Below are 22,909 nucleotides of genomic sequence, written 5' to 3'. Positions count from 1 at the left end.
TCCCATAACTCTTCTCTTATTAATCACCAGCAGTGTTGCCAATGGTAAACCTCATTGGTTGGAAGGTGGTGGTGGTCCAGGCCAGACTTCTCCAAGGTTGCCACCAATGGCATTCAGGCGGGATGGGTGGCCGGACAGATCCTTACCCCATTGCTCATTTTTTTTGCTCATTTTTTTCCAGTCTCAGCCAAATTTTCTTGCTCCCTCGTGGGCAGCTCATTAACCAAGATTGTGGCTACAAATTCCCTCTCCTCCACACACCGAGAGAGCAGACAATTTGTGGCATCAATTAAGTGTGCAAGAGCAGTCTGAGCAACACAGGCCCCAGTCAGCCTTTTTTCTGGAAAGTAGTTGCTCTCTTGCTCATCACAGCTCCCTGATATAATCACGGAGATCGTCAGAAACTGCTCACTGGGGTACCGGGGCCTCGAGTCCACTTCCAACTTCCCCAGGGCGAGACAGATTTACAACAGTTTGCAGTATCACCTTACTTTATTTGAAATGGAAGCTTCCCACAGCTGCTTAATCCTGCCACAGTGACCAGCAATAGGAGAGGCGTGACCTGCACTCAGTATGCACAAGGAATCTGCACTTCTGACGCACAATGGGAGGAGGCCACCATTTAGTCTCCAGAAAAATTAGTGACTTTTAAAATCAATTCAAAAGAAAAATCTATTTTAAAATCACATTTTAATGTAGCAATTTATTCTAAGTGATAAAGCTCAAAAATCACTGCCCTTTAACCAGTTAACTATAAATGGGAGACGTGAGAAAACATTCCTCGTTACATGAAGGATGCACATTTCCTAGATATCACAGCTCTGAAAGAATCGTCAAGAAGTCTGATATTTGTGCATAGGAGGAGGCAGGTCTAAGTTTAACCTCTGAAGGACAGTTGTGAAATTCCTGTGTAGCTACCGCAATGGTACAAATTACAAACATTACCTGGAAATAGGTGTACTTGTAAATGGAACCCCCGGTCTGGTAAGTAACCAGCCCTAAAGTAGCCACATCAACGTACTGATTGGGGAATAGGAAGAGATCCACACAGCAACCTTGTGCCACACACTCCTTGGCCAGGTTATTGTAAAAGCTAGTCTGAGGTTGGAACAGAACCTGCAATAACAAATGTATACATTTAAATAGAGAGAAAGAGAGGAGAGGCGGTGGAAGGAGGGAGAGAAATAATCAAGGCATACTTGATAAGCCTCTGTTACATCGCATATGAACACAATATCAGTGCTTTATTTGCAGTGGATTCCCTCTTAGTCTGACATTACTTTCCACGGTTCATGCATTAAAAGCTGCCCCAGTCAGCCCTCATTTGACTTGAATGTTGAAGCATTCAAATTGGTTAAGGGGACACGATTCTCTAACCAGTCATTTTGTTTTAAAAAAGCACACAATTCCCACAAGAAATGCTTCTTGCAAGTTGTTTTTTTTTCTTTCTAAATCCCCCATTGTTCTGCGACCTTCATCCACATTCCCTCCCTCCCATTCTTTTTGGGGTCTCCACTTCTGCTTCCCTTCACCCATTGTTTCTCAAAGCTTTTCTTCTCCCCACCGACCCACATTACTCACTGACTTTCTGCAATGGCTCAGCACAGACACAGGATCAAGTCCTGCAGACTTAAACTGCTCCTGTGTCAGGAAGGACAGGCAGGAAGGGAGAGGAGGTGGGGTGGCTATGTTAATAAAGGAAGGAATCACTATAATACAGAGAAATGATATTGGGTCAAAGGAGCAGGATAGTGAAACAGTTTGGGTGGAGATAAGGAATAATAAGGGGAAAAAAACACTAGTGGGTGTAGTCTATAGGCCGCCGAACAGTTGCAACTCTGTTGGACGGAGTATTAATCAGGAAATAGTTGAGGCTTGTAAGAAGGGAACAGCTATAATTATGGGGGATTTTAATTATCATATTAACTGGACAAATCAAATTGGGCAGAGCAGCCTTGAGGATGAGTTCATTGAGTGTATTAGGGATGGGTTTCTTGAGCAGTATGTAACTGAACCGACCAGGGGGCAAGCAACCTTAGATTTGGTCCTGTGTAATGAGACAGGATTAATTAAAAATGTCCTAGTAAAGGATCCCCTTGGAATGAGTGACCATAACATGGTTGAGTTCCATATTCAATTAGAGGGTGAGAAGGTTGGATCTCAAACAAGCGTGCTGAGCTTGAATAAAGGAGACTATGAAGGTATGAGAGCGGAATTGATTAGAGTGGACTGGGAAAATAGATTAAAGGGTAAGACAGTACATGATCAGTGGTGTACATTTAAGGAGTTATTTTACAACTTCCAAAAAATATATATTCCACTGAGGAAAAAAGGGTGTAAAAGAAAAGATAGCCATCCGTGGCTAAGTAAAGTAATTAAGGATAGTATCCGACTAAAAACAAGAGCATATAAGGTAGCCAAATCTAGTGGGAGGATGGAAGATTGGGAAGTATTTAAAAGACAGCAAAAAATAACTAAAAGATTGATTAAGAAAGGGAAGATAGATTCTGAAAGTAAATTAGCAAAAAATATAAAAACAGACAGTAAAAGTTTCTATAGTTATATAAAAAGAAAAAAGGTGGCTAAAGTAAATGTTGGTCCCTTAGAGGATGAGACCAGGAAATTAATGGTGGGAAACATGGAGATGGCAAAAACACTGAACAATTATTTTGTATCAGTCTTTACAGTAGAGGGCACTAAGAATATCCCAACACTGGACAAACAGGGGGCTCTAGGGGGGGAGGAACTAAATACGATTAAAATCACTAAGGAAGTGGTACTTGGTAAAATAATGGGACTCAAGGCGGATAAATCCCCTGGACCTGATGGCTTGCATCCTAGGGTCTTGAGGGAAGTAGCGGTAGGGATTGTGGATGCATTGGTAATAATTTTCCAAAACTCACTGGACTCAGCAAAGGTCCCGGCAGATTGGAAAACTGCTAATGTAACACCCTTATTTAAAAAGGGTAGTAGGCAGAAGGCTGGAAACTATAGACCTGTTAGCCTAACATCTGTGGTTGGTAAAATGTTAGAGTCCATTATTAAGGAGACAGTAACAGGACATTTGGATAAACATCATTTAATAGGACAAACTCAGCATGGTTTCATGAAGGGGAAGTCATGTTTGACAAATTTGCTGGAGTTTTTGAGGAAGTAACATACAGGGTGGATAAAGGGGAACCAGTGGACGTAGTGTATTTAGACTTCCAAAAGGCATTTGACAAGGTGCCACACAAAAGATTATTGCTCAAGATAAAAAATCACGGGATTGGGGGTAATATTCTGGCGTGGGTGGAGGATTGGCTCTCTAACAGAAAGCAGAGAGTTGGGATAAATGGTTCGTTCTCAGATTGGCAACCAGTAACTAGTGGTGTTCCGCAGGGGTCAGTGCTGGGTCCCCAACTCTTTACAATCTATATTAACGATTTGGAGGAGGGGACCGAGTGTAACATATCAAAGTTTGCAGATGATACAAAGATGGGACGGAAAGTAGTGAGTGAGGAGGACATAAAAAACCTGCAAAGGGACATAGACAGGCTAAGTAAGTGGGCAGAGATTTGGCAGATGGAATACAATACTGGAAAGTGTGAGGTTATGCACTTTGGCAGGAAAAATCATAGAGCAAGTTATTATCTTAATGGCAAGAAACTGGAAAGTACTGTAGTACAAAGGGATCTGGGGGTCCTGGTGCACGAAACTCAAAAAGTTAGTATGCAGGTGCAGCAAGTGATCAAGAAGGCCAATGGAACGTTGGCTTTTATTGCTAGGGGGATGGAATATAAAAACAGGGAGGTATTGCTGCAGTTGTACAAGGTATTGGTGAGACCGCACCTGGAATACTGCATACAGTTTTGGTGTCCATACTTAAGAAAAGACATACTTGCTCTCGAGTCAGTACAAAGAAGGTTCACTCGGTTAATCCCGGGGATGAGGGGGTGGTCATATGAGGACACCATTCACACCTTTGACTGCTGTGATTATCTCTCTGCCGAGGTGTGATAAATGGCAGTTGGAAAGGTTACCTGTAAACATCTGACATGATTCTCTGACTATATAAGCTGTGTCTTTATACATTTCTCCACTTCACCTGAAGAAGGAGCAGCGCTCCGAAAGCTTGTGATTTCAAATAAAGCTGTTGGACTATAACCTGGTGTTGTGTGACTTCTTACATATGAGGAGAGGTTGAGTAGATTGGGACTCTACTCATTGGAGTTCAGAAAAATGAGAGGCGATCTTATTGAAACATATAAGATTGTGAAGGGGCTTGATCGGGTGGATGCGGTGAGGATGTTCCCAATGATGGGTGAAACTAGAACTAGGGGGCATAATCTTAAAATAAGGGGCTGCTCTTTCAAAACTGAGATGAGGAGAAACTTCTTCACTCAGAGGGTGGTAGGTTTGTGGAATTTGCTGCCCCAGAAAGCTGTGGAAGCTACATCATTAAATAAATTTAAAACAGAAATAGATATTTTCCTAGAAGTAAAGGGAATTAAGGGTTACGGGGAGCGGGCAGGAAATTGGACATGAGTCTAGGTTCGGAATGGTCATGGCCCTGTGGGTAGTGGAGTGGGCCCAGGGGCCGTGTAGCCTGGTTCTGCTCCTACTGTGTTCTAATTCTGTGTTAGATTTCAGGAGATGGTTTTACTCCTGTTCCTGGCTGGGGTGGAGGTCGCCTTTACAGAAGGTAAGTACTGTAGAAAATATAGGGACAGAGTGATCTCCTGGAAGAAATTCGATCGCCTAGATGGGTCGGAGAGGAATTTCCCAGATTTTTTTCTCCCAAATTGGCCATTGGATCTTTATCTGGTTTTTCGCCTCTCCCGGGAGATCACATGGGTTCGGGTGGATGCACAGTGATAGAAGATTTGAGGTTAGGATCAGATCAGCCATGATCTTATTGAATGGTGGAGCAGGCTCGAGGGGCCGATTGGCCTACTCCTGCTCCTATTTCTTATGTTATGTTAAAACCGCAGTTATGACAGGTACGGCAGCCTGGTGGTTATGGTACTGGACTAGCAATCCAGAGGTTGAGTGTTTAAATCCCACCATGGCAAATTGGGACATTCAATGCCTTAAATCTGGTGATTTGTGGGCTGGCATCAGATAAAATTACCATGACAGCTGTCCTAAAAACCCAACAGGGTCACCAATGCCCTTCAGGGAGGGGAACCAGCCACCCTCTACCTGGTCTGGCCAACGCACGGCTGCAGTCCCACATTACATGGTTGATTCTTAATGCCATCAGGGCAGCTAGGGATGGGCAGTAAATGTGGCATTGCCGGCTTCACCCACATCCAGAGAACGCGTATTTTAAAAAAACTCAGAAAACGCTTCATTTGTCAAATACCTCGCAAATAATAAATTGCAAATGATGGAAAAGGCATCTTGATTATCCTACCTTTTCTTTGTCTGTGTTAATAAGCTTCTTGTCATCTCTATTCTTCAGCTTTCCAGGTGCTTCAGCGAGAGGCAGGGATGAATGGAATATAAACAGTTTGCCAGCACATTCCGCTGCCTGCATATAGAAAATACTGATCAGCAAAGCAAGCCAATGGTCAGAGTGTCTACTGACACCTGCGTCAGCCGACACCTGTGTCAGCCAATGGTCAGAGTGTCGACTCTCACCTGTGTCAGCCAATGGTCAGAGTGTCTACTGACACCTGTGTCAGCCAATGGTCAGAGTGTCTACTGACACCTGTGTCAGCCAATGGTCAGAGTGTCTACTGTCACCTGTGTCAGCCAATGGTCAGAGTGTCTCCTGTGTCAGCCAATGGTCAGTGTCTACTGGCACCTGTCAGCCAATGGTCAGAGTGTCTACTGTCACCTGTGTCAGCCAATGGTCAGAGTGTCTACTGACACCTGTGTCAGCCAATGAGTTGGAGGCAGGGCGGGACTTAGGGCAAACATAAGAGTCTCTACGAACTACTGCAAATAGAACTCATGACAGAAACTGCAGCAACTTCTCCCGATAAAAGCAGGATTATTTCTCCAACGAAATGCAGCGAATGGAGGATAGTTACATACAAATTAGGTGCGTAAAATCAATCCCAATCACTGACAGCAGTGCGGTCTCCAGGCGGGGTTGACGGGGCAATTACCCAATCATCTCCATTCTGGCTGGGAATAGTGGTGTCACTGTACACAGCCGCAATCCCACTGATCTGGATATTCAATGGTCATTGTTAAAACAAAATGGTAATTCTATGCAGCTTTGTATATAAAAGGGAGTCTCACCTTTAGAGCCTCCAGACCAGCCTGAATGACGGGTCCAAAGACTGTCTCTGTCTCTCTGGTATCAGCAAACATCTCAGGAATCTGTTCTAACAAACTGGGGGGAAAAAGAGTGAATTCATTACTTTGTTGTCATGATTGAATCCTTTGTTGACAGCAAGAACGTAATTCAGTTCCATGAGCTACGCCAAGATTTACCAAACATCAGATTCAGATCAAACTGCAAATCAGGAGAACTAAAATGTTATACTTGCCAAGAGCCTACGTTTCACAATACACTAGACCCCCATCAGTAAGCAAGGATATGGTTACGGTCCGGGACTAGCAACCCAGAGGTCACGAGTTCCAATCCCACCATGTTAAGTCGTGAAACTGAATTCAATAAATCTGGCAATATATGGGAATGCATCAGTGAAAAATGCCATGAAATCAGCCCAATTTGGGTTCTGAAAACCTGTCCAAGTCCCAACATCAGAGTACCAAAAGAATGTCCAAGTCCCAGAGCCTGTACCTCAGTGGTACCTTTCACAAGCATTGGCACCGATATTTTAGTATCTCGTTTCAGATTTTGTACAGTAAATGGCAGTTCAGGTTTCCAACTATTATCCGCACACCAGCAGGAATGGGTTTGGGAGTTAGAAGGGGTATGGCACAGTGGAGTCACCACTGAACAACTGTCAAACCTCCGAGTACAGACATTACACTCCAGAATACCGCGCTGCAACAATCAGCTTGAAAGTCGGAGCTGGGATGTGATGCTGTAGGATCGTCACTGGATGGGGTGCTTACCTGTTTATGACAGTCCGCGACTCATTTACATTGACCAGGAATCCATCAAGCAAGGGGACAAACATGTCGGCTATATCGGACACCACCATCATCTGTGGCTGCGCCAACGAGCTCTTTACGTTGTAAAAATGCAGAACTTTGTTGTAAGTTACAAATCCAACCCTTATCGCCGATTCCTCTGCATTGCCCTCCCTGGAGGAGGAAAAGCAACAAGTTCAAAACTATACAGAGATTACTTTGCAGCACCACAATGCTTGAAGTTACATTAGGTCCTAAGTGAAGTGCCTTTAATAGGGTGCGCCATGCTGAAACAATGCTACATACAGACTATAAACAAATGAGTAATGATCAGGGTCACAAAACATTGTAGCAGACTTTCTAGTTTAGAAACTTCTCACTGGGTGTGAAGGAACAACCTACATTTCTTTTGATCGTCGCGGTTACGAATATTGTATCACAGCTAATCCACTGAAGTAAACAAATTGCTGCAATTCTGTTGGGATTAAAGGGACGGTGGCAGTGTGGATACAAAATTGGCAAAGGGACAGAATGCAGAGAGTAGGGGTGAGCAGTTGTTTTTCCCCCCAGAGTGGAGGGAAGTGTGCAGTGGTGCTCACCAGGGGTCGGTATTAGGACCACTGCTCTTTTTAATTAATGATCTGGGATTGCCTATAACAATTTCAAAAGCTTGCAGATGACACTAAACCCGAAAATGCAGTATACAGCGAGGAGGATAGTCAGAGTTATACAGCACAGAAAGAGGCCCTTCGGCCCATCGTGTCCGCGCCGCCCATCAAGCCCCGTCTATTCTAATCCCATTTCCCAGCACTTGGTCCGTAGCCTTGTATGCTATGGCATTTCAAGTGCTCATCTAAATGCTTCTTGAATGTTCTGAGGGTTCCTGCCTCTACCACCCTTTCAGGCAGTGAGTTCCAGATTCCAACCACCTTCTGGGTGAAAAACTTTCTCCTCAAATCCCCTCTAAACCTCCTGCCCCTCATCTTGAAACTGTAGTAACAGACTTCAGGAGGACACATGGCAGATGAGATTTAATGCAGAGACGTGTGAAGTAATGCAGAAAGTAAATGGCACAATTTTAAAGGGGGTAAGAACAGAGACACCTGGGGGTGTACATACACAAAACTCGGAAAGTGGCAGGACAAGTTGAGAAGGCTGTTAAAAAGCACTCTGGTTTCTGGGCTTTATAAATATAGGCAGAGAGTACAAAAGCAAGGAAAACATAGAAACATAGAAGATAGGAGCAGGAGTAGGCCATTCGGCCCCTCGAGCCTGCTCCGCCATTCAATGCGATCATGGCTGATCCAAATTCAGTACCCAGCCCCTGCTTTCTCCCCATACCCCTTGATCCCTTTAGCCTTAAGAAATATATCCAACTCCTTCTTGAATATATTTAATGTATTGACCTCTACTGCCTTCTGTGGTAGAGAATTCCACAGGTTCACCACTCTCTGGGTGAAGAAATTCCTCCTCATTTCTGCCTAAATGGCCTACCCCTTATCCTTAGACTGGTTCTGGACTCCCCGACCATCGGGAACATCCTTGCTACATCTAGTCTGTCCAATCCTGTCAGAATTTTATAAGTTTCAATGAGATCCCCTCTCATTCTTCTAAACTCCAGCGAGTACAAGCCCAATCGACCCAATCTCTCCTCATACGTCATTCCTGCCATCCCAGGTATCAGCCTGGTGAATCTTTGCTGAACTCCTTCCATGGCAAGAAAATCCTTCCTCAGATAAGGCGACCAAAACTGCACACAATACTCAAGGTGTGGTCTCACCAAGGCCCTGTACAACTGCAGCAAGAGATCCTTGTTCCTGCACTCAAACCCTCTCGCTACGAAGGCCAACATGCCATTTGCCTTCTTAACCGCCTGCTGCACCTGCATGCTTGCCTTCAGCGACTGGTGCACAAGAACACCCAGGTCTCGTTGCACTTCTCCTTCTCCCAATCTATTGCCATTCAGATAATAATCTGCCTTCCTGTTTTTGCCACCAAAGTGGATAACCTCGCATTTATCCACGTTATATTGCATCTGCCATGCTTTTGCCCAATCACCCAACCTGTCCAAACCATCCTGCTCACAGCACACACGCCCACCCAGCTTTGTGTCATCTGCAAATTTGGAGATATTACATCTAGTTCCCTTGTCTAGATCATTAATATATATTGTGAATAGCTGGGGCCCAAGGACCGATCCCTGCGGTACCCCACTGGTCACTGCTTGCCACTCGGAAAAAGACCCGTTTATTCCAACTCTTTGCTTTCTGTCTGCCAACCAGTTCTCTATCCAAGTCAATACCTTGCCCCCAATCCCATGTGCCTTCACTTTACACGCTAATCTCTTATGCGGGACCTTATCAAAAGCCTTCTGAAAGTCCAAATATACCACATCCACTGGTTCTCCCTTATCTATTTTACCAGTTACAGCCTCAAAAAATTCCAGTAGATTAGTCAAGCACGATTTACCTTTTGTAAATCCATGTTGACTTTGTCCGATCCTGTCACTGTTTTCCAAGTGCTCAGCTATTACATCTTTTATAATGGACTCTAGCATTTTCCCCACTACCGATGTCAGGCTTACTGGTCTGTAATTCCCCGTTTTCTCTCTACCACCTTTTTTGAATAGTGGGGTAACATTAGCTACCCTCCAATCCATGGGTACTGTTCCAGATTCCACCGAATGCTGGAAGATGATCAGCAAAGCATCAACTATTTCTAGGGCCACTTCCTTAAGTACCCTAGGATGTAGATTATCAGGCCCTGGGGATTTATCGGCCTTCAATCCCATCAATTTGCCTAACACCATTTCCCTACAAATACTGATTTCTTTCAGTTCCTCCCTTTCATCAGACCCTATGTTCCCCGACATCTCTGGGAGGTTATTTGTGTCCTCCGTTGTGAAGACAGAACCAAAATATGTATTTAATTGGTCTGCCATTTCTTTGTTCCCCATTATAAATTCCCCATATTCTGACTGCAAGGGACCTACGCTTGACTTCACCAATCTTTTTCTCTTCACATATCTATAAAAGCTTTTACAGTCAGTTTTTATATTCCCTGCAAGCTTACTCTCATTCTATTTTCCCTTTCTTAATTAATCCCTTTGTCCTCCTTTGTTGAATCCTAAACTGCTCCCAATCCTCAGGTTTACTGCTTTTTCTGGCCAATTTATATGTCCTCTCCTTGGATCTTATGCTATCCCTAATTGCCCTCGTTAGCCACGGTTGAGTCACCTTTTTTGTTTTATTTTTATGCCAAACTGGGATGATCAAATTCTGTAGTTCATCCATGCGGTCTTTGAATGTTTCCCATTGCCTATCCACCGTCAACCCTTTGAGTGACATTCCCCAATCAATCCTCCCCAACTCGCGCCTCAGACCATCGTAGTTATGCTAAGCCCTCGGAGATCACTGGCTAGGCCCCAGCTGGAGTACTGTGTCCTATTCTGGGCAATTTTGGAACAATGTCAAGGACTTTGGAGCGGGCGCAGAGATTTACTGGAATGGTAGCCGGGATGAGGGACCAGTTATGTGGAGACTGGAGAAGCTTAGAGCAGAGAAGGTTCAGAATACATTTAAAGTATAATGATTTTAAGTACTGGAGTGGATGGCAACTTCTTTCCATTAGACAGATTGCTGCTGATACGTGAGGAGAACAACATTGTTGACAAAGCATCGACAATGGACCTGGTTATTACCATTTATGCAGTAACAGCAAATATTCGCTCACCTTGGAAGGTAATCCAGCAGAGCTTTCAGCTCCTCACACAGCAGATGGACGAGCCCACTCTTCAGTGCATTGTAGGACACATCAATCATAAAGATGAAAGCAGGTGGATTAGGAACTTTATTGTTCTGTAAAAGAAAGCCTTTATGAAATTTCAGTTGAAGAATCTCAAGTCTGTTGTCCATTTTCTGCAAAGCAGGAAAAACGAGAAGAAACCGGGGCCGGGGAAACCCACCTGAAGCGAGCGGAGCAGATGACTCAATTGTACATTGCTGCTGACGCGATTGCCAGGTTGATGTGTACAAAGGGGTGTTGTTGGCTTGTCTTGATTTTTATTTTGACAAAGTTGGAGGAAATCCCTAAACACCTTAGCATCACCCTGCCCCCACCCCAAAAAAAAACGTGGCAAAATTTGGTACACACAAGCAGAAAACCACTGGTAAAGATTGAGAAATCACCATGCTGCAACACCGATTCTAAAATATCCTTTCACCTAATTATGTATTGTAGGAATGGCCTTTGTAATTTAATTTGTACGCGAATGTTCCTAGTGTACAGCAACTCCCATTCATAAATATTCCTTCTGATCTTGCTTAAAGCCAGCCCTGGGCATACATCAATGCAAACACAGCAACAAGGTGCTGCCCAGGAGTCGACGAGGTGAAAATAATTCCCGAGTATCTGCACTCCTGTATCTGACAGCAAGCAAATCCCTCATGGGAAACTTAACTAAACATCGAGAGGAAACCATGGGATATCAGCAACAAATCGGATTTCTTACTAGCTTGGTTTGTTATCCGACGACATTAAATTGCACAAGAGGGGCAGAGAATTTACAAACAGAAATATATTTACCTAGGTCAGTAAACTTAAATGATGAATCATTCAAAGCTACAAAATGAAAGATATATCATGCAATAATCACAGGATATAATCTGAATCAGAAAACCTGGACAGGATTTGGAGAATATATCGTGTCTCTGTAAATTATAATGAGGAGGATTTAAAATGTATAATTTAACCACCATGTTGAGGAATGCAGATTAATGAGTATAATCATTGCAACAAAATACCTTGCAGTAGTCTACAGTAGCTAAAAATTCATAGGAACCAAGTGAGAGCTCTGGTCGATCATAGTAGTCCATTCGCTTGCCAGTGTGATCCAAATGTTGGAAATAGTGAGGCAGTACTGAGGAAAGAGAAATACGCATTACAATACAGCCAAACCAGGTGCACCAGAACAGGCAAATTGGAAAAATGGGAAAGGCATTCGGACAAGTCAGTCACACATTAGAAACACAACTTTAAAGTCGATCCACACACCACTCTCTTTATTCCGCTACATTTAAACTGAAGTTATGTATTTCAACAACGTGCATTTCCAGAAAAAGCATCTTAAAGTGTCAAAAACCAGAGGTACATCTGATGACACACCAAAGGTCCTGTAGAACAGCTAACCTAGTTATAAAGCTAGAGTTCTCAGAGACCAGATGCTGTTCAACAGAAATTGACTCTCAGGTGCCTAGCAGAGGACTAGTTTCAGCTCCCTCTGCCGCAGTGTGTGTGGGGAAGGCAAGAGAAAAGCAAAGCACGTCAAGTCTGAAGTGCAGCACCGTGACACTTTCAACACAGTTACTTTCAACACAGTTACTTTCAACACAGTTACTTTCAACACAGTTACTTTCAACACGGCGCTGCATGGAGTTTTGTGAACTTGGCTCTGCTGTTCTCCAATAGTATTTTATTTGGAGGTTGAACAGGAGGGGGAAATTATTCAGATAGCTTAACAGTTTCCTTCTAATGGGACAAAGGGGATTACCTTCAGTGACACAGCTGCAGAATGCACACTGAAACCTCCGCCCACCTTCGATAAACTGCATATAGGGGCACATGTAAGCCTTGCACCTATTGCACCTTATTGGACCAGTCTCACCATGATCTACGATGTAAGGGGGCGCCTGCGATTAGAAGGCAAAATGCAATGGTTAATACAGTTAGTCAAATTTATCGAAACAATGGAGGTTACATATATAAGACCATTCTAACAATTGTATCAGACACTAAAAATTGTTCAGATTGTTTAGCAAATAAGCCTTCACACCCATCATTTAAAGAGGGTACATTTATATAGCACCTTTCACATCCACAGGACACCCCAAAGCTTTGCATCGTCGATGAAGTATTTTTGAACTGTACTCACTATTGTTAGAGGCAAACGCGGCAGCCAATTTACACACAGCAAGGTCCCACAAACAGCAGTGAGGTAATGACCAGATAATCTGTTTCGGTGGTGTTTGTTGAGAGATAAATGTTGGCCAGGCCACCACCAGAACTCCCCTCTCTTTAAACAGTACTATGGGATCGTTAACATTCACCCAAGAGGGCAGATGGGGCCTCAGTATAACATCTCGTCCAAAAGACGGCACCTCTGACAATGCAGCATTTCCTCCATACGACACTGAAGTGTCAGCTCAAGTCACTGGCGTGACCAACGCATCTGCAATTTCCTCACCTATTGCTGATTACTAGTGGAAACTCAGGTGCTGGAGAGTTGACGATCTTGTCCCATTATTTTCTCCATTACAGGTAGACTATCCTTTATCCGAAAACCTCGGGACCAGCCGAGTTTCGGATAAAGGAGAATTTCGGATTTCGGAAGGTGGGTCGGCAGGGGTCCGCGGGGGGGGGGGGGGGGGGGTCGGCGGGGGGTCGTGCGCACGACTTACGCTGACGCTCAGCGTAAGTCAGTCGGGGTCGGCGGGGCCGGCGGGGGGGTCGGCGGTTGTCGGGGCTGGCGGGGTCGGCGGTTGTCGGGGCCGGCGGGGGGGGGGGGGGGGGTCGTGCGCACGACTTACCCTTTATCCGAACTTCCGAAACCGTTCGTACGCACGACTTACGCTGAACGAAAAAACCTTCGGTTTTTAGAGGGTTTCGGTTTTCGGAAGTCCGGATAAAGGGTAGTCTACCTGTACTGTTTTTATAAACTTGTATCAAATCCACTAAGTTCCTACCAGTGACTTATTTTTAGGTTCCCTTGTACTGTTGGTATTTTATCCTTTTCCTGCATCTCTATTTAATGGACCCACATTCCCCTTTCACACACTTTCAATATATTTATAAATTTTTTTGCTGTTAGCTGGGATAGCAGCAGGTTTTTTAAATTCATATTTCTTATTTGCACCTCATTGCTTTCTTTGCAGACCCTTGTTGCTCCCAGTCAACTAGACTTTTGCTTTTCCTTGAATTTGTCTAAGCCTTTTCTTTTAGTGGGATACTGAATCTGTTGGGGCCTCAACTATTCACCGTATTTATTAATGACTTAGATGATGGGACAGAAAGCCACATATCCAAATTTGCCAATGACACAAAGACAAGCGGCATTACAAGCAGTGTAGATGAAAGCATAAAATTACAGGGGGTTAGTGACAGATTAAGTGAATGGGCAAAGCTGTGGCAAATGGATTTCAATGTGAGGTCATCCACTTTGGACCTAAAGGAGAGAACAGGGTACTTTCTAAATGGTGAAAAGTGATAAACAGTGGATGCCGGCTTGGGGGTTACATAGAAACATAGAAGATAGGAGCAGGAGTAGGCCATTCGGCCCTTCGAGCCTGCTCCGCCATTCAATGTGATCATGGCGAATCATCCAAACTCAGTACCCCGTCCCCGCCTTCTCCCCATATCCCTTCAGCCTCAAGAAACATATCCAACTCTTTCTTGAATATATTTAATGAACTGGCCTCCACCGCCCTCTGTGGCAGAGAATTCCACAGGTTCACCACTCTCTGGGTGAAGAAATTCCTCCTCATTTCAGTCCTAAATGGCTTACCCCTTATCCTTAGACTATGACCACTGGTTCTGGACTCCTGGCCATCAGAAACATCCTTCCTGCATCTAGTCTGTCCAGACCTGACAGAATTTTATAGGTCTCGATGAGATCCCCTCTCAATCTTCTGAACTCCAGTGAGTATAAGCCCAATCGACACAATCTCTCCTCATACGTCATTCCTGCCATCCCAGGTATCAGCCTGGTGAATCTTCGCTGCACTCCCTCCATGGCAAGAACGTCCTTCCTCAGGTATGGTGACCAAAACTGCACACAATACTCAAGATGCGGTCTCACCAAGGCCCTGTACAACTGTAGCAAGACGTCCTTGTTCCTGTACGCGAACCCTCTTGCTACGAAGGCCAACATACCATTTGCCTTCTTAACCGCCTGCTGCACCTGCATGCTTACCTTCAGCGACTGGTGCACAAGGACACCCAGGTCTCTTTGCACTTCCCCTTCTCCCAATCTATTGCCATTCAAATAATCTGCCTTCCTGTTTTTGCCACCAAAGTGGATAACCTCACATTTATCCACATTATAGTGCATTTGCCATGTTTCTGCCCAATCACCCAACCTGTCCAAATCGTACTGGATTTTCCCGACATCCTCCTCGCAGCTTACCCTCCCGCCCAGCTTTGTGTCGTCTGCAAATTTGGAGATATTACATCCAATTCCCTCATCCAGATCATTAATATATATTGTGAGCAGCTGGGGTCCTAGGACCGATCCTTGCGGTACCCCACTAGTCACTGCCTGCCACTCGGAAAACGACCCGTTTATTCCAACTCTTTGCTTTCTGTCCGCCAACCAGTTCTCTATCCAATCAATACCTTGCCCCCAATCCCATGTGCCTTAATTTTGCACGCTAATCTCTTGTGTGGGACCTTATCGAAAGCCTTCTGAAAGTCCAAATACACCACATCCACTGGTTCTCCCTTATCTATTTTACCAGTTACATCCTCAAAAAATTCCAGTAGATTAGTCAAGCATGATTTACCTTTTGTAAATCCATGTTGACTTTGTCCGATCCTGTCACTGTTTTCCAAGTGCTCAGCTATTACATCTTTTATAATAGACTCTAGCATTTTCCCCACTACCGATGTCAGGCTTACCGGTCTATAATTCCCCGCTTTTTCTCTACCACCTTTTTTGAATAGTGGAGTAACATTAGCTACCCTCCAATCCATGGGTACCGTTCCAGAGTCTATCGAGTTCTGGAAGATGATCAGTAGTGCATCTACTATCTCGAGGGCCATTTCCTTAAGTACCCTGGGATGTAGACCATCAGGCCCTGGGGATTTATCGGCCTTCAGTCCCATCAATTTTCCTAACACCATTTTCCTACAAATACTGATTTCTTTCAGTTCCTCGCTTTCATCAGACCCTATGTTCCCCGGTATCTCTGGGAGGTTATTTGTGTCCTCCTTTGTGAAGACAGAACCAAAGTATGCATTTAGTTGGTCTGCCATTTCCTTGTTTCCCATTATAAATTCCCCGATTCTGACTGCAAGGGACCTACGCTTGACTTCACTAATCTTTTTCTCTTCACATATCTATAAAAGCTTTTACAGTCAGTTTTTATGTTCCCTGCTAGCTTACTCTCATATTCTATTTTCCCTTTCTTAATTAATCCTTTTGTCCTCCTTTGTTGACTCCTAAACTGCTCCCAATCCTCAGGATTATTGCTTTTTCTAGCCAATTTATATGTCCTCTCCTTGGATCTTATGCTATCCCTAATTTCCCTTGTTAGCCACGGTTGAGTCACCTTTTTTGTTTTATTTTTGCGCCAAACTGGGATGAACAAATTCTGTAGCTCATCCATTCGGACTTTGAATGTTCACCATTGCCTATCCACCGTCAACCCTTTCAGTGACATTCCCCAATCAATCCTACCCAACTCGCGCCTCAGACCCTAGTAGTTTCCTTTATTTAAATTGAGGACCCTTGTCTCTGAGTCAACTACTTCATTCTCCATCTTAATGAAGAATTCGATCATATTATGATCGCTCCGACCCAAGGGGCCTCGTACAACAAGTTTGCTAATTAATCCTTTCTCGTTGCATAATACCCAGTCTAAGATGGCCTGATCTCTGGTTGGTTCCTCGACATATTGGTCCAGGAAACCATCCCGTAAACACTCCAGGAATTCCTCCTCCACGGTATTGTTACTAATTTGGTTGGCCCAATCTATATGTAGGTTAAAGTCACCCATGATGACTGCTGTGCCCTTATTGGACGCTTCTTTAATTTCCCTTTTAATGCCATCCCCAACCTCCACCTTACTGTTTGGAGGTCTATATACCACTCCCACTAATGTTTTTTTCCCCTTAGTATTTCTCAATTCTACCCATACAGATTCCACATCATCAGAGCTAATATCCTTCATTACAATTGTATTAATCCCTTCTTTAACCAGTAATGCTACCTGTGGTGATTATTTCCTATGTTTAATAAGAAGTATTGTGATTGGTGAATGGGGTGGTTGCTCTCTGTATTAGTAAGAAGTATTGTAATTGGTTGTTTGTTTCTACCTTGAGATATATGTTGTAAACTCATTGGTAGTGGATGTCAGGTGATTTGTGGTGGCCATCTTAAATTCAGTTCTCTCTAGTCATTGTTGGAGACTGGTGTTGAAAGATGTGCTACTGGGTTTTTAAAGTTAATAAAGCCTAGATTAGAAAGGCAAATCTATTCTTTATTTCACTACCCCACCTCCCTTTCCTTTTTGCCTATCTTTCCTGAATATCGAATACCCCTGGATGTTGAGTTCCCAGTCCTGGCCATCCTTGAGCCACGTTTCTGTAATCCCAACCAAATCGTATTCGTTTACCTCTATTTGCGCAGCCAATTCATCCACCTTATTGCAAATGCTCCTCGCATTAAGACACAAAGCGTTCAGGCTTGTTTTTTTAACGCTCTTAGACCTATTAGAATTATTATTTACTGTGGCCATGTTTGATTTAAACCGTTGATTTCTCTGACTGCCACTTTTGTTTTTCTCCTTCCTATCTTTTGCTTTTATCCCTGTTTTCCTTTCCTCTGTCTCCCTGTTCAGGTTCCCAACCCCCTGCCATTTTAGTTTAAACCCCCCCCAAACAGTGCTAGCAAACCTCCCCGCAAGGATATTTATCCCGCTCTGGTTCAGGTGCAGCCCGTCCGACTTGTACAAGTCCCACCTTTCCCAGAAGCAGGCCCAGTGATCCAGGAAACTAAAGCCCTCCCTCCTGCACCAACTCTTTAGCCACGCATTCATCTGCTCTATCCTCCTATTCCTATACTCACTAGCACGTGGCACCGGGAGTAATCCAGAGATTACTACCTTTGAGGTCCTGCTCTTTAATCTGCTACCTAGCTCCCTAAATTCTTGTTGCAGGACCTCATCCGTCTTCAGGTACATAGATTATTAAAATGTCATGAACAGGTACAGAAAATAATCAAAAAGGCGAATGGAATGCTGGCCTGTATATTGAGAGGACTTGAATACAAGGGGAGCTGCAGCTATATGAAGCTCTGGTTAGACCACACCTGGGGCACTGTGAGCCATTCTAGGAAGGATATATTGGCCTTGGAGAGAGTGTACCATGGGTTTACCAGAATGATACCCAGACTCCAAGGGTTAAATTACGAGGAGAGATTACACAAATTAGAGTTGTATTCCCTAGAATTTAGAAGGTTAAGGGGTGATTTGATCGAAGTTTTCAAGATATTACCGGGAACAGCTAGGGTAGATAGAGAAACTATTTCCGCTGGTTGGGGAGTCTAGGACTAGGGGGCATAATCAAAAAATTAGAGCCAGACCTTTCAGGAGTGAAATTAGGAAACACTTCTACACACTGAGGGTGGTTGGAGTTTGGAACACTCTGCCACAATCGGCAATTAATGCTAGATCAATTGTTAATTTTAAATCTGAGATTGATAGCTTTTTGTTAACCAAAAGGTATTAAGGGATTTGGGTCAAAGGCGGGTATATGGAGTTAGGTCACAGATCGGCTATGATCTCAATGAATGGCGGAACAGGCTCGAGGGGCTGAATGGCCTCCTCCTGTTCCTATGTTTCCAATCTTAACTCATTTGTTGACCATGGCTGCCCAACTACATAAGTGGAGTCTTTGCCTTTTAAAAGTATGCACTGATTTTGTGTTGTCAGGTTATACGCACACAAAACGGTATATGTAATCTGGCGAAAGGACGAACAGCCAGAAAATGCTGACTGTTCGAAGCAAGCACATCAATCCGAGTTGTGACGTGTGGCCGAGGATAATGGCATGGCTGTGCATACCCTTATTAGGAGACAGTCCCCAGTTATCTTCCTGTGATACTGCAAGCAGGACCAAAAAACGTAATTATAGAAAATCCATTCCGAGTATTGCTCCCTCTATGCTTTATAGAGAGAACTCATTGATCTCACTGAAACAACTGGCATTTATATAGCACCTTTAATGGAGTAAAATGCCCCAAGGCACTTCACCGGAGCAGAATTAGACAAGAATTGACACCCTAAATGTATCATTTACCAGGTTAAACCGGTCGCCCCTGTCCCACGGCCACGGTTTAACATGAAGTAGTTCCTGTCAGATGAGCAGACTTTCTATACTCCAGTGGCCAATTTCCTTCCAAACAGTGCAGGGAAACAGCTACCTTGTTTAGCTTCATTGATGCAGCGATATTTCTCTAGCTTTTTCCATATTGGAAGCCTCACAAAATAGTTGACACATTAGTGGACAATGCACTATTGGGTTTTTCAGCAGCGATTAATTAGTTTCATGTCAAACTATTTCCCATTTTCTATCTTGGGAACATGCACACAGTCATTCTTGATCTATTTCAACCCAAGAGCTTTTCCTAAATCCAAAAAGGGAAAAATGCAATCCACGCTGACGGTATTAACTGCACCTCAAGTGCATGATCCAGGAATTTGAAATGTCTAAACCAAATGTGCTGATCTAACCTCCAGAGCCTGGTGTCATTTACAGCTTTTGGATTTATCTCAACAGCTGCAGCAGAAAAAATGGACCCATCGTCACAAAGAACCTTTACAAAATAAAACTTGTCATTAACTGAAAGACTGCACATTCTATTCGGCTGCAGTCGTTGCTGGGGCACTGTTCCATTGTCAGCCATCGCTCGCGTGAACTTTGACAGCAAACACTGGCAAGCTAGATTTTCATTAAAGTAAAGCATTGCTCTCCAGCTCACAACGTTTAGTTTTAGGGAAACAAATTTCTGTGAAGTAAACGAGTGCTAATTTTCCACACACACAAAACCTATGAACAGGAAGATAAATTTAGAAAGCTTCTGCAGACAAAAACTACCCGCTACCACACTAGGGGTGCAATTCTGCATGTGGGCAGATTAAGCATGATGGTAGCTGGGCAGACCTACCCACATAGGTTAATTTCACAGGCTTTTTTTGGAATAATGACAAATGCAACAAATTCAGTATCATGTCTCACTCCAGCTGACTTGGAGAGGTGGATCTAGCTGTTCAGAAATGTAACAGAGTACGAGGAGAGCATATCACCTCACAAGAAAAAAACCAACATTGTCTGCTTTGAGAGAGGGAGAGAGAGAGAGAGAGAGAGAGAGAGAGAGAGAGACAGACAGACAAAGAATGTGCGAAGGAAGAAAAGAGAAGCCGACGGCGAGAAAGACAGAAGGAAGGAAACCGATAGAGAAAAAGGGGAAACAAATGAGAGGGAAAAATAAGTGTTTTGTTTTTGAATGTTATTTCTCACTGAACGCCTGCATTTCCTGGTCCTCTTGCCCCCCCGGGATATCAGTGGCATCACTGATGTGGAAACATCCTGTGAAGCAGCTTCATTCATCATAAGAACATAAGAAATAGGAGCAGGAGTAGGCCATACGGCCCCTCGGGCCTGCTCCGCCATTCAATAGGATCATGGCTGATCCGAAGCTAGACTCACGTCCACTTCCCTGCCCGCTCCCCGTAACCCCTAATTCCCTTATCTGCTAGGAAACTGTCTATCTCCGTTTTAAATCTATTTAATGTTGCAGCTTCCACAGCTCTCTGGGGTAGCAAATTCCATCGATTTACTACCCTCTGAGTGAAGAAGTTTCTCCTCATCTCAGTTTTGAAAGGGCAGCCCCTTATTCTAAGATTATGCCCCCTAGTTCTAGTCTCAGCCATCAGTGGAAACATCCTCCCCGCATCCACCCGATCAAGCCCCCTCACAATCTTATATTTTTGATAAGATCGCCTCTCATTCTTCTGAATTCCAATTCTCATTGTATTGAGTCACTCACTGCAAACAAGCCTGGAAATCCACAAATCCAGGACTGGAAATATTTAAATGATGATGTGGCCAACGTCTCCAATAACATTGACTGAAGGACCCCCACTTTAAGTTTGTAAGTCATTTCCCCCTTCCTTTTCTTATTAATTTTTTCCTTTCTCTTTCTAAAGGCATCAACTCTGTTGGGGAACTACTTCCCACATGCCAGTCACTCCCCAGGAAGTCAGCCAAGCAGCTGCTATTCACCCGTACAGAGTGACACAGAGTACTCGGTGCCTCGGCACAGAGGAGGAAGTCTATTTGGTCCATCTGAGCGCTCACATGCAGAGAGAAACTACAGCCCCACCGTGATAATATTCAGCAGTTTCTTAAATAATTCCAGGATTCTTGCCCTCTGCAGGCCATTCCGCACATGCACTCTCCCAGTAGGGCTCTCAGGTTTGCAATTAGGACTGCAAACCATGGCCGATTTCCCCCTCCCTCATTTAATTTAAAAGCAATGAAGCCAACTGTTGTGCCTCAACTGCCTTCCTGACTCAACACAAAGCCATGGATCTAACCGGATAACCTTCCTAGTCCAAAAGGCTCATCTAGTTACCGAATAAACTGGCCATCTATCAGGGTATTTAGGCTAACGTTTAAACATTTGGTTGAAAGCCAGGTGAACAGTTATCGCCCTGAGCATGTTTCAGCGTAGAATAGAACCTTCTGTCTAATATACATGTGCTCTGTGAGGGGGAAAAGCCAAAAGAGACAGATTTGAAATAGTGCAACCAGTTAAAAGAAAGGGAATATAGATTGAACGTTTGAAGCATGTAGATTACAATGCAATTACCTCATCAGTTGGTAATGTAGCAAGCGGTTTAATAACTGCAGTGAGGGGAACTTGGCATTGTTTTGCCATATCTGATGTGCAAGGAATATTGTAAGCTGCACAGCGAATGAAACGAGGACTTGAATTCCCTGCAAGACAAGCACAAAGAAGTTGTAATATCCCAAAACAATATTCCTACTTCTAGAAAAGCAATGTTGCATTGCACAGTAGAATGCCAAGGAGCTGCTTTGTTACAAAAGCTGTGCTTGATGTGGTTCAGCAATTCAAACAAAAACAGAACTTCAATTTTACACAAATTCTTCTCCACTAACCTCATTCAATGAGAATGAGAACATGCACCATGTACCGCAGGTGAATCCGGGATCTATCCAAATTTAACATTTTGAATGGAGTCTCCATCCACATATCCCTTAGCCAAGTGCTGCCCAATAGAAATCGCTAACTAGCCACAGGCGAGGCTATGGCAACACCATTTTAGCCACATGCACTAATTTTAGGAGAAAACATCTTACACACACTCGTACAGGTAAACATACTTCACATGTATATTTACTTAAGCATCTAGCACCATTCAGTAACCAAGGAAGTAAAGCACTCAATAACACTCGCACACTCGGCTTTTAGTCTTAGCATTTCAACAAACGCATAAAACGGTTGAAGTACACATGCACACACCGTGTGACTCAGTGTATTGAGGTCATGTACCCAATGAGATTACTAATTTTTAAAAATTAATCAAAATTGCAATTAGCCACATCTGCATTCCCAGTTAGCCACATATGGCTAGTGGCCAATATACTGAACCACGCTGCCTTCGATAGACTTGGTTGATGGGGGTGGAGAGGAGCACAAAGGGGGCAGCAAAAGATTTGAAAAATAATTTAGATCAGTTATGCAATTGGGCAAATGACATCTCAATACTCCCAAAAGTGAAGTATCACACACAGGTTGGAAAAATGGGTTAAGTCTACAATGAATGGACTGTTTTAGCACAAGATCAAAGATAATTGGGAGACAGGTTACTGTCAATGTGCAATTAAAAAAAAGAACATTGGGATACAGAGCCAGAATAGTGGAATACAAGTTTATAAGTACGGCAAAGATTTCCTAATACACTCCTCACATCACACTTGGAATACAGTGTTCAGTGTTGGTCACAGGGCACGAAGATGGATTCCAAGTGTGAGGAAAGATTAAGCTTGATAGTCCAGAGAAAAAGCAGCT

The 22,909-nt window shown here is 43.7% G+C and overlaps 1 protein-coding gene across 4 annotated transcripts in view; it reads right to left on the bottom strand.

Annotated features, from left to right (window-relative positions):
- LOC147098703 (protein transport protein Sec24C-like) overlaps positions 1-22,909 on the bottom strand; it is a 109,077-nt gene that overhangs the window by 24,508 nt on the left and 61,660 nt on the right. For all 4 annotated transcript variants that reach the window (XM_085970751.1, XM_085970750.1, XM_085970753.1 and 1 more), the window contains 8 exons: positions 21,686-21,813; positions 12,587-12,725; positions 11,841-11,956; positions 10,771-10,895; positions 7,021-7,212; positions 6,235-6,328; positions 5,399-5,515; positions 946-1,116 (listed from right to left, as the gene is read on the bottom strand). In XM_085970751.1, the coding sequence (XP_085826877.1) occupies positions 946-1,116; positions 5,399-5,515; positions 6,235-6,328; positions 7,021-7,212; positions 10,771-10,895; positions 11,841-11,956; positions 12,587-12,725; positions 21,686-21,813 (1,082 nt within the window). The remainder of the gene's footprint in view (positions 1-945; positions 1,117-5,398; positions 5,516-6,234; positions 6,329-7,020; positions 7,213-10,770; positions 10,896-11,840; positions 11,957-12,586; positions 12,726-21,685; positions 21,814-22,909) is intronic.

Source organism: Somniosus microcephalus, chromosome 29 (assembly GCF_052327205.1).
Source record: "Somniosus microcephalus isolate GS21.2 chromosome 29, FLI_Smic_1.0, whole genome shotgun sequence".
Lineage (NCBI taxonomy): Eukaryota > Metazoa > Chordata > Chondrichthyes > Squaliformes > Somniosidae > Somniosus > Somniosus microcephalus.
The sequence above is the reverse complement of the archived record's forward strand: the minus strand, read 5'-3'. Positions and strand labels throughout refer to the sequence as shown.